The 14,887-nt window shown below is 38.2% G+C and overlaps 1 protein-coding gene across 1 annotated transcript in view; it reads right to left on the bottom strand.

The window, feature by feature from the left end:
- Positions 1 to 408: 408 nt before the first annotated feature.
- The window catches only part of PTPRE (protein tyrosine phosphatase receptor type E), a 29,211-nt gene continuing 14,732 nt past the window's right edge, over positions 409 to 14,887 (bottom strand). Inside the window, exons 12-18 of the mRNA XM_084290009.1 lie at positions 13,212 to 13,305; positions 12,315 to 12,391; positions 11,576 to 11,710; positions 10,656 to 10,781; positions 9,305 to 9,465; positions 5,124 to 5,259; positions 409 to 3,322 (exon numbers count right to left, since the gene is read on the bottom strand). Coding sequence (XP_084146135.1) covers positions 3,248 to 3,322; positions 5,124 to 5,259; positions 9,305 to 9,465; positions 10,656 to 10,781; positions 11,576 to 11,710; positions 12,315 to 12,391; positions 13,212 to 13,305 — 804 coding nt within the window. The 3' untranslated portion in view covers positions 409 to 3,247. The remainder of the gene's footprint in view (positions 3,323 to 5,123; positions 5,260 to 9,304; positions 9,466 to 10,655; positions 10,782 to 11,575; positions 11,711 to 12,314; positions 12,392 to 13,211; positions 13,306 to 14,887) is intronic.

Raw genomic sequence — 14,887 nt, 5'->3', positions numbered from 1 at the left:
CCTCACCATGTTGGAGCTCTGTATCGATCACCAGGCCTTAATTATTCATACTCTTTGGGGAGACTCGGCCTGCTAACTGCTACCCTGAATTTATCCACGTTTTATACGTGAATCAGCACTACTTCCAAATAACTACAGGTGATAAGCACCAAAAAATTACCTATCTAGGCAATGGCTTTTCAATCCTTTGGAATGGTTAAGTGAAACGAGCACACAGGGCGGGAATGAAATTAAAAGGTTTAAAGAAAATAATACGGTTTAAGAATAACAACAGAGCTTTGTTCTTGCATCAGAATGTATTAGATCTTGCAATTTGCATATACAAAGAATTCAGCAACATTCACCGGCATTAAAAACACAGCAAGATCAAATTATAAATGTAATAAAAGAAAATAATAGTAGCTGAAACTGTATAATACATACATATATTATAAAGATTTGACAAATTAAATACAGTTTGGTCATACAGAAAAGTTTCAATAACTTTACATTAAAAATGGTACTAGGGAAATGAAAACATTTCAAAATATTGAACACAGGCGGTCAGGCTCATTTTAAAAGTTTAAAAAACTGATACGTAAAAATACCCTAAAAAACACTGGTAATTACAGTATGCATTCTTCATTAAGGCCCAATTCAGCAAAGCACTTAAGGGATTGCTTCGGGAACAAAGAACGTAGGGTGCTGTATGCTTTGTGGAGTAGCGATGTCGTAAAGCAAATGCTTAAATGCTTCGGTGAACTGGAACCCATCTTAACACGTGAAAACAGTCAAGTCACATAGTGACCAAAGCCACATACCGATCAGAATGTACAACTTCCAATCAACTATTTGGCATTTTAAAGTAATTTCATGCAACGTAGGAAAAATTTAAAAGAAAAAATCAGATATATCTATGTCAAGATACAGCTCCCCAGTTACAAGGCTGCTGCAGTAAGCAGCTTATTCACCAAACACAACTGGAAAGCAAGCGTCTCAGATTAATAAAAAAAAAAAAAAAAAAAAAAAAGAAAGAAAAATAAAAAAGGTCATTATGTTTGTGACTTCTGAAATGTGTTACATTTTTTTCTGTTCCCTAACTGATAATATAGGTAGCAACTAAAACCAGAGCACCCACTTAACATGTGATGTTTCAGCTTAGCTCCAGCCTGCTCTTAGCTGCTGCCCATCGGGTCCCCGTAACATCACGCTGCGTTGTGGTCCTGCTGAGGAGGATTGCTTCACGAGGCAACTCTCAGTGTAGGCTTTTATGTGAGATCCCTAGGAGATGGGCTGTCTGACAGACAAATTATTTTTATATTGCAAAGTAAACATTTGGAAAGATCCTAGGATCTAACGGGACTGTAAGAAAAGCTTCTTTGGAAAATAATGAAAATTTCTTTGCATTCTTTTCTATCATCATTTAACCTCTCTGATTCTGTCTGTGCTGCAGATGATCATACTGAAAACCTCACTGCATTGGTTTTCCTACTGAATTTATTTGATGCCTTTTTGAAATTTGATAGAATTCTAGCATGCAGTAGTAATGTAAACTTTGCGTTCTTTTACTCCGCAACACTTTCTGTGTTTTGAGTATATCTTCTAACAAGTCACAACAAATGTTTAGTCTTTAAACAATCGTTTTTAAGTGCATAATTTACTGTACAAATAAATACAGAAGTGCATCAATGGGAAGACAAGAAGCAGTAAATGGCAGTGTTCAGAACAGTGTGCTTAGAAATGGCTAAACTGCGCCTTTTCCATTCAGTACAAAATGAAAGGAGAGGGATGAGCACCTCCCTTGTTCCTTGCATTGTACGACTGTTCTACTTGTTACCAGATACGAAAAATGGTCATGGGGCAAAATAGTGCAAGAACAGTGAAATGATCAGTTTAAGTTGTTTAATTTTAAATAAGGCTTTTATGTTTGCATCGAAAAAACCTAACCAACCGGACAAGACAGGACTATTGCATATTAGTTAAGTAACTGAAGTACATACTTTGTGCTCATTAATTCATATATGCATTTTAAAGAATGGAAAAGAAATACTTTTGAATTATTCAACATTCAGATGCCCTGTGATTTTTTTTTTTTTTTTTGGATTTTCTAACCCCCAAGCACATCCTGTTCTGGGCTATAATAAAAGACTTTTAAAATTTATTTCACCAATTATATTATCAGTAGTACTTTCATTAAAAATATATCTATATACACAATCATATAACCCTTTTAGATAAAGATCTTTAGATCTTTTTTTTTTTTTTGATAACATACATGGGAAAGTAAGAACATAAAGGAGCTTTCAGCTACAGTGCTCAATGTTGCTAGCGCTAAAAATTTACTCTTTTTTTTTTCTTCAAAATTTTAGCAAATACTATTAATTATTTTGTTGAGTGTAATAAAAGAAGGAGAGTAGAGCCTTTTGAAGATGACAAGTTCAGGAACTGCAAAATAGACTCTTCAGATATGCAAAATATTCTCAAATAGTGGCAAACTCACATTATTGTATTTCTAGATTGATTTAAGCTGGTGTAATATTTAGGAAAGAACAAAATAAATGGACTTTTAAAGTTATATTAAATCAAAAATCTAAATCTGTATTTATAATGATTATATCTTATTAAGACTCAAAATAGAACTGCCATCCACTGGGAGGTTCTAAAAAACAGACTTTAAAAGCAATTATATTTTTTCAGCTATACTGTACATTATTACACAAAAATGGCCATATTCTGATACCTCGAAGTCTCCTTGCCCTTCAGTGAGACCAGGAAATAAATTACATGTAAGCATGAGTAGGTTAGCAGTTTGTGTCCCCAGATAAACATCTGTTTTCATTTGCTGTTGACGTCAGTGAAGAAAGGTTTATGGCCAAAACATGTTTAGTTTAACCATATATACCACAGTTCACTTTTTTAGTATGAAATGTAAATCACCTGCATAAAGTTTCAAGAACTGGGAGACAGCATTATTGATAAATAATTGTAAGTGGGGAAAAAAAAAAAAAAGAAGAAAACTTCAATAATTAATTTACTGTTATTTAGAATAAAGATTTCTCTACCATCTTATAGTAATATACTGTATATGAACATTATACTTTGCTTTAGAAGATATTTATATTTCAGAAATAATTTTGTACAGCAAATGCAACTTTTAGGGCAAACACAAAGGCATATTTACAATAAAAGTCAATCGAAATGACACGGAATAAATTAATATAATATACAACTATTTATACAGACAAATTAAAAAATAAGGCAGGAATTTTCATTTGAAATTAGCATAGTCGGAAAATATGTCGATGAAATCTTGTACCACTCTGTAGCAGAATTCATACTGTTCCTGAAAAACAGGAAGAAAATATCAAAACCATATGATTAGGTCAGGAAAAAAAAAAAATCATTCTTATGCAAATCCTCGTGGTAAAGGCAAGGTGCTCCAGTTTGGAGCACTGTGAGTTCACTGCAGCTACCAGTTCCACCTAATTGCCCACCGATTCAAAGTTTCTGATGGCTGCCCACAAGTTCTGTGCTCCTCTGTGCCTCGCTGCTGGCTGGATCCCCACCCTGGCACTGCGAGGAGCTTTGAAACCAAAGGCTAGTGAGCAGAGGACCTCGACATGGTCCTCAACACGAGCCGAGCCACGGTTTCGCCGTGGGTTCTGATATGAAAGGCTTCTCTCTCCTCTCACATGCAACCAACTTTTAATAATAGGCGGATGGTAACACCCTGCCCTCAAAGAGCCACCCACCCGTCAGCAGGGTATTCTCTTCAAAGCCGCCTGTTTTCCCTTCATGTGCAGGAGGAGCTGAGCACGAGTCTACCCTGGTTCTTTTTTTTTCTGTAATAAAAGCAACGGTACCTCTCTTTTGTCAAATACAGGCTGATTCTTGCCTGTCAGTTAAAATGATTTCTTCAAGCTTTCTAGGGGATAGTTCTTCAAATGAACATCAATTCTTAAACCTGTCTCCTCATTTAAATTAAGCTGCTGACTGCACCTGGCTGTTCCCCATCTCATGCTAAAGCAGGTAACTCTTCCTGCGCCTTCCCCAGGGAGCCCGGCTGCTTAACTTCAGGCTTTGAGCTTCCCGGCTGAAACGGTGTGACAATGCAACTTCAAATGCACAGAACTTGAAAAAAAAAACTCTTAAGTTCATTTTTTTCTGAAGTGGAGTTTCACTTGTAAATGCTGTCTGTGTATACTCATCCTCTGGCTATGTTAGCCTGCTGGCTAGTCCTTTGCATCCCAAGGATGGGGCACAGCCCGAGCTCGTAGGCATGCTGATAGCCTTCGACATGATTTGCTGCATTATCAGATCTCTAACGCCTGATAATGAACGGAATTGGCATCTGACTTCACTCATGCTGGAAAGCAGAGTTTAGCAGAAGCCTTTCCACAGGCTCAGCTGGGAATATCAATCCAATAACAGCAATTACACCCTTAACTGACGTTATTAAATCACAGAGCCAGAACCCCAAAAGAAAGATTTCATCCCTGTCTCAACGTGACTGCAGATAATCCAATTCCACTTCAGCCTCTTTCCCCTTTCTGCAGTACAGAGAAAACATCTACCTGGGAAATGAGCTTTGAGATAACTTCCTAAAGAAGTTTCTCATTGCCGAATGGGAGCTGCTATCAAAATACCAAATATCGGCATTATGTGTTTTCCAAAAACACACTTCCATAAACCTTGTTAATGTTTATTCTGTAAGGGAAAGTGTCAGGACCAAGCTTCACATATTCTTTGTAGCTGACTTTAAACAAGTCAGCGTCTCCCTTTCAGAGATGAACTGCAAGCCTGTTTAAGCCTCGACACTTTCAGGTAAAGAAAGAAAACCTGATATATATGGCTTAAAAGGCATTTACTTCATAAGTTTTGTCATCTGGAACTCTCAAAAGATTTTGGTTTATTTAACTGTCACCAGTTCCTAAAAAAACACTGAATGTTTAGCCAAGTTTTATTTTTAGAAATGCCATAAAAAAAAATCTGTAAAAATACAGATTTCTGATAATACCTTGTACATACACAGCCATCATACATAATTTATTTCCACCTGCAAAAAAAATCCTTTGTTCTCTTCCCACAAGAATATTTACAAACACACATCCTTTGACAAAGATCCGGGTTGTTAAATATCATACCAGTGTTTGCACCATATGTGGCCTCTGCAGTCTTAAGCTCTTCACAGCTTGAAATACGTCGAGGAGCCCTTCAGCCTTCACTCGTTCCAGGATATTGCTGAGTGCTATGAACGTACCTGTTCTGCCAGCACCAGCGCTGCAACGGAAACACACCTGGTTGGCATGCAGCAGGATAAAAATGCTAAAAATAATATTGATAGAGAATACCCAAGTACGAATATTAGCCTATTCTGCCACTTCAGACACGCTAGAAGGGAGCCAGCAGTAATCGAAATTCATCCTGAGCCAGGCAGGAGCTGCTCCAGCCCCGTTGCTGACAGCTTCTGCCCTCAAACAGGAGATTGTGAGCAGCAGCAGCAGCACATGGATGCTGTCAGCACCAGCCTGGCACATGAATTACGAGCTAGAAAAGCTTCTTCTTCACATATCCATTAGTCTTCAGCAAAGAAAGCTTCCCGTGCTCTCATGCTCTGCTTTCAGGTTTACTCTGGATGTGGCAGAATACAATCAGAGCCTAATATCAGAGCCAAAAAGATTCTGCTTTCTTAATCACACAAATTACGGGCTATCTGTCACCAAAAAACAGGGGCTGTGCCCTGGAAGGCCAGCAGCTTTGATAGGAAATAACTAAAAGCGGGATGGACTTTGGAATTCAGCAGTCAGCGCTAAGATGAAGCAGAAGGTTCACTGGATTGAACAAGGATAAGCACAAAATAATTTATTAAATTTAAAATTTTCATGTTTTTTAATCATTTATAGCAGGTGAAGTGTAATCACACATCATTGCTTCCACCTTAATTCCATCAAATGGAAAAAAAAATCCGAGAAGCATAGTCTTATGAAAAGATTAAGTGCAAATGCATGTATCCTCAGCTGGGTACATTAAAAGTCCGACTGGAGGGAAAATGAACAGGTACAACATATTAGATGCACTATTCCCTTCAGACAACTACTTTTATCAGATTAAAGAAAAATGCAAAATCCAAAAGGGTTCAGGCTTATTTGTCGTTAGCTAATCTGTAGTAACCTCGTGTGCTTTCTAGAGTAACCCATGAGTGATGCACTTCGGAATAGGTCTACATAAATAAAAAGGTGAGGAAATAAAGATATAAAGTAAAGCTGCACACAGACATCATCAAATGTTGCTTATTCACTTATTCACACATTGTTCTTCACTCCATTGCTTATACTGTTTGTGTTAGATGCTCTTTCCTTCTTTCCTCCCAAAACATCTTTTTAATAAATCCTTAAAGGCCATGTAAAGTTTTTGGTCTGTTTTGTTTGTTTAGCTGTTTTGGTTTGTTTTTTCTTTGCTTGTTTTTTTTTTTTTTTTTTGTTTGTTTGTTTGTTTTGGTTTTGTTTTGTTAATTGGCTGAAAAAATTTGGTATGGAGAACTAAACTGCATTTGAGATGCAGGAAAAACACATGTGTTGTCTCACGGGAACACAGCACTACTCCTTTCATACTCGCTTCCCTCTCTGTACTTCCTTCAACACTTTTCTAAAGGGAAGATAACTTTTCAATTTGACTCTCAGACCTCATTTCTTGAGACAAAGTTCAAAAGCAAAGGATGCTCCAAAAGGGCAAAGACTGGGCAAAAGAGTGAAGCAAGGGATCTTTAAGCAGTCCTGCCTGGTTTATTACGGTGCAGAGAGGAGGAGACAGCAAAGAGAGAAAAAGCACAGGTAGCTATGAACTAACCAGAAGGCAGCAGGAGACAAACACTGGGATTTAGCAGATTGGCTTTGAATTCTGTTGACAACTCAGTTAGCAAAGCCCTTCTGAAACTATTTAGTGCTAGGTCTTCATTCCACATACGAATTATCACTTCTAGCTGCTCCTGAAACCATTCATAGTTAGAAAAAATTAACAGAAGGTTTCACAAGTGTATGCGAATGCTCTGAGAAATCAGTCTTTTCTTGAAAGGTGTTTACTTATTCATAAATTTACATTAATCTACATTTGAAGACTCAGGTATGACTGCATGGAGCAGTTAAAGTGCACTGTACATACAGGCTGTCAAAACAGGGGCAGGACAAAACGTGCAATATTAAAAATCCTAGGATACACTGCGTGGTTGCTTTTATTTTCTTGTTTAGTAAATTTTATAATCGTTGCAGTAAGTTTTGAACAAAATCTAGGAAAAACTCGCATCAAATAATTAAGCTGGTGCTTCACAGAGGCTGCAGCTCAAAAAATGTAAAAAAGTAGAAGCAATACATACCTCAGATAGTTCTTATCTATCTGATTTGTGTGTATCAAAGACGTCAGCTATTTTAACCTCTTATTTTATCGGTTAGAACAAGTTGATACTTTGCCCACTTTAATTATCATGTAGAATTTTACCTCCCTAGCATTTATAAAGCAGCAGCTGTCAGAATTGGTCAAGCTGAAGCACCAAACACAAAATATCATCACCAACATTGAGTTCAGCCACCATCGGGTGGGAAAACCCACCGTCCCCTAAGGAACGTAAATGAAAACTGCAAAGAGAAAACACTTCAGAAGCAAGGAGGAAGAAGTTTTAGCAATTAATACACATTACTGTATGCTCCTATCCCAAAACGCCAACAAATCCAAGAGCTCCCCGGATCATTTTGCTTCAGCAGCTGATGAAAATACTTGTGACACCTCAGGTAGCCAAAATACAAACCATACTTCTCAGAGAGTGAGACCCATTAAAACTCAAATCAGAGCAAAATAAAAGTCAGTGCATTCTGCAGAGAGCAGCTCTAACAAAGCCTTTCCTATTTCTAACTCTAACAGCACCCATGTGCTCTTCTAGCAAAACACTTCCGAACGGTCAGTGAGCATACTTCCCTGCGGATAATGCTACAAGACAATCGGAGTGTCACATAAATCACTACTGCAATTTCCGCAGCATGAAAAGCAACCTGTTGGGTGTCCTCTGCAATGCAGGAAAGCCCCAGAAGCAGCGCCAGGCATCACCGCTGGCTGACAGAATGCGGGAGAGCACAGCTCCTGCACGGAGGATCCCTGTCGGAGTACAGGTGCCAAGCATTGCTCAACAGTGGGATCACAGAAAGGGGAAGAAAATACCACAGTTATTAATATTAAATGTTGTTAGATATAAAAATACCAGGATCTCAGCCTCTGTGCATGCCTTGAAGGAGACCATGGTCCAGCAACAGCAGCTGAACTCATACAATGTGCTCAGGAAGAAAAGATCTAATGGGCCACTATCTAACGTGTATTCAATTACCAATTCTGAGGGCAATGAGAGATAAAATATGTCACGGTCGAGCTCCAATCACAAGACACACTCTACTGCACCAGATCTTAGACGAACGCAGCATAGATGAGGCCCCTGCGAAACCGGGTCTGGATAAGAGCAGCACTGAATTTGCCAGCACCTCTCCCACAGCAAACAGGTCCAAGGAGCCCACAGCAGCAAAAAAGTTCATGTCAAAGGGTGACTTCTTGAGGTTAATAACTTCTTATTTAGAAGACAAAACAAACCAGGCACCTCTCTTCTGCTGACTCTGCCTCTGTGGACTGTCAGCTTGACTTTGTATTGACCAGAAGAAAAGAAAAGGCTTTATTCACTTATAAAAAAATCCAGTATTTTAAAAGGAAAGTGTTATTTCTGAATTAGGCGGAGGCAGAATGATAGCTTTATTACTACTTTTAAAGTCAGCAGATGTAGTGCAGAAATGGAAAAGAACAATTTAAAAGACTGATAAAAAAATAAAAATAAAAAAAAACAACTCTAAAAATAGCATTTGAAAACACAAAGGAAAAGTCCAAAAAATACAGCTTATTAAAAGAACTATGGAAAAAGAAAAAATGACAGTACACTGGTTTTTCTGTCCTTCCTGCTTTCAAAAACAGAGGTACAGTCTGTGTTCAGATTAGGTTAAGGATATATTTCATCATGCCAATAATTTGATTACTTTGATCCTGATAGAACATTTGAGCCACGTATTGCTGGGGTGTTTTACAAATCACTACAAAACAAAACAAAACGAGCAACAACAACAAAAAACTACTATTGTTTCACACTTATCTAATCTCAGTTTTTCCATTTCTCTACCTTTTTCTCATATTTCTTAATTTTTATTTTTAAAGGATGCAGTCTAGTTACAAAGAAGTGCTGTAACCACAGCCAGACTGGAGAAAAAGTTATCAGCTAACTGTGGGAAGGAGAGGGGAGCCTTACCTGCAGTGCACTGTGATCGGGTGATTCCCTGTCTGCTGCTGCTGCTTTTGGACAGCTGCGATCAGGTCAATCATCCCTTTTCCTTCAGCAGGAATTCCAATTTCTGGCCAGCCATGGAAGTGGAACTGCCGAACCAGCCTGCTTTGCTTCTCATGGTTACCCTACGTGCGTGCAAAAAACAGATTCATGCAGCTGTTAATTCCAGATGGAAACACACTTCTTACATTCAACAGCTGTAGCATAATTTTTTCACCATTACAGTAAAGCGGGCTAATTTCAACCTGGTCCATAATACACTGCTCATGCATACCTGATGTGCCTACATTCCCCATGCACCGTGCTAAAAAAAATCAGCTAACGAAATCCACTCATCTTTGCACGATGCTACCTGTGACCTTCAAACTTAAAAATTATTTGTCTTGTCTTTATGCTTGCTGACTAGAAGTTCATATAGGTATTAATGTCATACTAATTCTGGCAGGCAATCTGAATATTGCATCATTATTTCATAGCTAATTAAACAGGATTGTTGGGAATGGACTTCACTAGTGGTGCTAAAATTGTGATTTGATAGATAAGGAAGAAAACCATTATTATGAAAACCAAAATCAGAAAACCCAAAACTATCTAAAATTGTGTTACTCAGGTTTTAAACACCTTCCCAGACGACAGAAGTCAACACAGGGACAAGGACTCTGTGTTGTGAGCACAGTGTGTATTTGTGCCTTATCCACCACCTTCCTTTAGAAGGAAATGCAGAGCCCTTTAAAGTCCTTTTGCTTTGCATGTGCCAACTATTTAAGTGTATAAATTACATGTAACACAATAGGTAGTTAAATTAATGGTATGCTAAATGGCAAGTATTTTTTTTTTCTTCAAACACAGCAATGTAAATGGGTTCCTAAAGAAATGGTTCAGAGAGTGAAGAAATGCATGTCCAAAAGTTCAAAAAATAGTCATCTGTAGAGCATGCCTGTAGCACAGCAGCATTACAGAACAGCTGGTAGGCAGAGAATTTGTATTTGAGCTGTAAATGCTTCCCAGGCATTTAAAATCCTGAATCAAATTCTCTGTACTAGATATATGGTAAATGGTAAAAAATGCAAGACCAGCAGCAACAGCAAAACATTAGCAAAAAAACCCACTTTGATCAAGGACGTGTTTTACTGACCAGGATTTTCACGGGGCTTTAAGCGAAATATTTCCTATAAGGTTCCTTGTGACTGCTAAAATGTCTGCAGTTATCTTTAGATAGAAATTCCAGGATTTAAGTTACGTAATTATATTTGTAAATAACTTCAAATGTAAAAAAACAAAACAAAACAAAACTTAAGCAATTTAAAAAACATACCTGATTATACGTAACTATGAAATCTCTTACACTTATGGCATCTAAAAGACTGTCATTCTTTATTTCTACATTTATGTCTCCATGAGTTACTGAGCCCTCTGATGGCCAGTACTGGAAGCATTTTTCCTGCAAAATTGAGAGAGAATTGTAAACATTCTGTGATATTATTTTTTTCCCAGTTATCTGCATAATGACGAATCTCTGATATAAAATGTGAAATACAGCTTAACATGTTCTAGACAGTTTGCAGTGAAAAGGCTAATAACCAAGAGTATTGGAATAAAATATTTCTACAGTGTAAAGCATTAAGATGAAAAGGGCTCAGAAGTCATAGTTGATAAATACTGCTTTATAAATAAATTAGAAGGAAATTAAGTAACTCCTACAGGCAATGCAATGTAATGTTGTAAAAAAGCCTCCCAAAAACACCAGAAAACATCGCAGAGCACTAAAACATGAGTTGAACCCTGAGTTTGCAACACTGCAGGGATACGGGTCTCTGATAATTCATGAGGAAGGATGCACAAGGAGAGGTTCAGAAGCTTATAGTGGTGAAAAAAGGGGGAGTTCCTCAAGAAAAGATTGTCAGCTGTTCTCAAATCCCAAGCAACTCTTCCACAGGCATTCACACCAGGAATCCCAATAATAGTTGTGATTTTAATGCGAACTGGGCCCTTTTAAAAACCATACTTTTCAGTGTTCTTCCTGACAATTCAAGTAAAAGCAGCAACACTGGCCTACGCCTAACAGCGAAGCAAGAGGTCATTTCAGAGAAGGCAAAAAATCTTGCTAAAATTTGTATAAGGGTTTATACAAATAGTATAAGTAGTGTAAATATTATAAATAGTGTATAATAGTGTTTATCTAACACGAAGACTCATCTTTACTGCACTTTTAAAAAGCAGCTGTGCAACGCCTACCTGCTCCCTCTCCTGAACTTCTGTGAGCATAACGATGGTGTGGCACTTCCACTCCCACACCATCCGCCAGAAATCCTCCACGGTATGGGGCAGCGGTCCTTGAGTGGCAATGAAGTAATCCTTCTGGCGATAGCCCTGCAGAGAAAGAGACACGTGAGTGTAGTGACACGTGAGGATGAGAGTGACCGAAGCTGGTATGCAGAGAGCTCAGCACCCAGCTTCTCTCTGAGCCTCTCTGGATATAATTAATTCTCATATTTAAATAAAAAAAAAGTGGAAGGCGTTGGCCAGGTTCCGTGAGGAAGCCAGGAACAAAGCTGGCAATTATTGTAGGTCTCCCCAGGTAAATCTTGACTCCCAAACACTCTGAAAGCCTTTCCCCATGCTGAATATGTACTCCACCCTCCCACCCCTCCTCTAAGTTAGACAACCAGAGTCAGGATGTCTGTTAACCTGCATGCAGGTAATAGAACCTGTTTCACTCCCTGTTTTTTCAGGACTTAATACAAACCTTAGTTTATACAGCTCACATCAGCAATGTTTAAATTACACAACTATTTAAATTGAAACTGAAAACGCCAGATAAGAAACGTATTTGGAAACTCTCATAAGCCAAACCCAAATAATAAAGCTACTGTTCTTCATAAGCCAAGTTGGCCACGTCTCTTTAAAAAGACTTACAAGCAACATCAAAATATTTGACTTGTAGTCTAAATATATCAAAAACATTTATACTTACATCTATGAAGGAAGCATTGATGTAGTCTGTATACTCCTGCCCTCTTTTCATTGACAGAATCACTCTATTAAAATCATCTGGAAAAAAAAAAACAAACACACACGTCTATTCTTTCTTTTGCTAACTGTATGTTGACTGCTCCACTCTTACATTTGTGAAAGAACAACAACAAAACTTTCAGCTGGAAGCCAGAAAGAGTGTCTTACAGATCTTATCCATGATTTACTGAGCATGTGGAGGAGAGCACTAGCTCTTCTGTGGTTTATTTTTACTTTCACACAGGATATAACAAGCAAGGTCTGAAACTTATTTTAATGAGCAGACATTGCAGTGCTGCTCCAGAGTGGGCAAGGAAACATACAGAAAGTATGCTGGTTAAGTGGATGAAACTGCTGAATTATTCCATTCAGTCCTGAAAAAAATCTGGTCACTACATATTTTACATTGAAAAAGTTAAAATAAATAAATAATTTGTGTGCAGACACTCCATAAGGACACCACACTTTACAGGGACAGGATACTCTGCCTGTGTCGTTGCCCAAGCGTTGAGCAGCCATGTCTGCAAAGAGGACGACAAAACCAAAGGGAAGCTAACTAAACCCTCAAAAATGTGGTCTACCTAAAAATGAAACAAAAACAGTTTTCAAAGCATTTGAATTTTACAGGCAGTATGTAAAAGTCACAACTTTTCCTTCTTCAAGGCATATGCAGTAATTATTTGCAGAATTACAGTTTCCAAGTTTGGGCCTTCCTCTCTTCTGGACCCAGCCAACGCAGCCATATGCTGATATGAGATGTGCTGGTACTAACACGCAGGTAGAATATTTACTTACGACAACCTTAGGATAGCCGTGCACTTATAGCACTTGTTTCTACAGATAAAGTTGATCATCTTACATGGGATGATCTGGATGACTCTAGCTTTTTTCATATTTGCTGGAAGGTTGCCAGTTCTCATGTTTTCCTTCATTATTCGGACATTTGTTAATTTCTGCAATAAAACACAGGTGACGATGAGGACTAATTGAAACAGAAGTGGTTCTCCTCTCACCATGTTCCTCATAACCTGTACCCAGAGGATTCGTTATCAGATACAGAGCAGTCCTACAGTCAAAGCCAGGCTGACTTTTCAGAAAAGCCACTCTGTTGTCCTGTCTGTACAGTATAATTACGAATGATGGTCATGTAATTTTTTTCATACTAACAAATAGTTTTGGGAGTCTGAACATGCTTCCAAAGCATATCAGTAAAGTTTAAATGCAATAGAATGGCAGCAAGTTTTCTTTTTTTTTTTTTTTTTTAATGACACTTCTGGACTATTTGAGCATGGCTTCCAAAAGCACAAAGTCCCCACGCCCTTTGAAAAGTTTCTTCAATTTCAGATTCAGAAATTGAGTTTCACAAATTTAGCCACTTTTGAAAACCTGTCTGCATTACCTTTTTATCAAATTAATTTCATTTTTTTCTTCCCAGCCTTTAAGCAAGCAGAGGAAGGTTGAGGAGCACACTGAACACCATTCCACTCCTGCAGCTCCAGCCCAGGAGCTTTGCAAGCCCGGCACTGAAATAGCGGCCGTTTCATTTCCACATTCTTCTCAAGTGCTAAAATACTTCTCTTTCATAAACTTCACTTCCCTTATCATCCAAGCACAAACTCATTTCATAAGCATTCATACTCATTTCCTTGATATTAGCAGTGTAACTATCCTTTTCAGATTATTAAAATTCTGAGATGCACCACGGGGCATAACGAGGTTGCACGAATGTAGGGCCGGCTGTGCACTACCTACTGTAACCAGGCTCTATACATTTCCAGCTTTTGCTAGCAGAGGGACCAAAGGATAGTGGTATCCTCTGTTATTTATTCAGTATAGGATGACAGTATTCCCAGGACATAGAAAACAAGCACTGCCCTATCCCCAACATTTTTTTGTAGTAGAGATTACATATGAGATTGTGCCCACTAACATCAACAGGCTGCTTCTGCTGGGCTGGGACCTGCCCATCAATGACTGTAGTTACACTGTAGCTGCATTTCAGCAGCTATTTAATACAAACTCAGTTTACATTTATTTTAATTTTCAAGCTGCAAGCAGTTTTTCAGGTACTTCTCTGTATTTGCCAGATACTGAGAAAAAGCACATCCTAATGCCAGTAAAGGCTCTAGTACCAGCAGCAAACCAATAAAAAGAAACTCCCATATCTCAGAAATCACCTTCCAGTTAGTCTGTAATGCCATGTTTAACAGACTTTATGTCAGAGAGTCTGGTAGTGGTTACAACAGAGTTCTGCTCTTCTTCTGTGCAGATTGGCTCAGTGCTCCTGGCCCATCTAAATGCTTTTCAGAATACACAGCCGAGCTAAATGTTGCTCTCTGTACTTCGTGACAGAAGCTAGCACAGTGGACAGCAAAAAAAACAACACCTTAGGAATTCTGAAAAAAAGTGGAATACTCAATGTGTTCACTTGCTTCCTTCCCTCAAAGAGTGTAAATCTTTTGAATGTTGAACTTTTTGCTGTACTTTTTACTTAGTTTTCTTTTCACACTTCCCAATTTCTGATTAAATTAATCC

This window comes from Netta rufina (assembly GCF_964035555.1).
Source record: "Netta rufina genome assembly, chromosome: 7".
NCBI classification, from domain to species: Eukaryota; Metazoa; Chordata; class Aves; order Anseriformes; family Anatidae; genus Netta; species Netta rufina.
The sequence above is the reverse complement of the archived record's forward strand: the minus strand, read 5'-3'. Positions and strand labels throughout refer to the sequence as shown.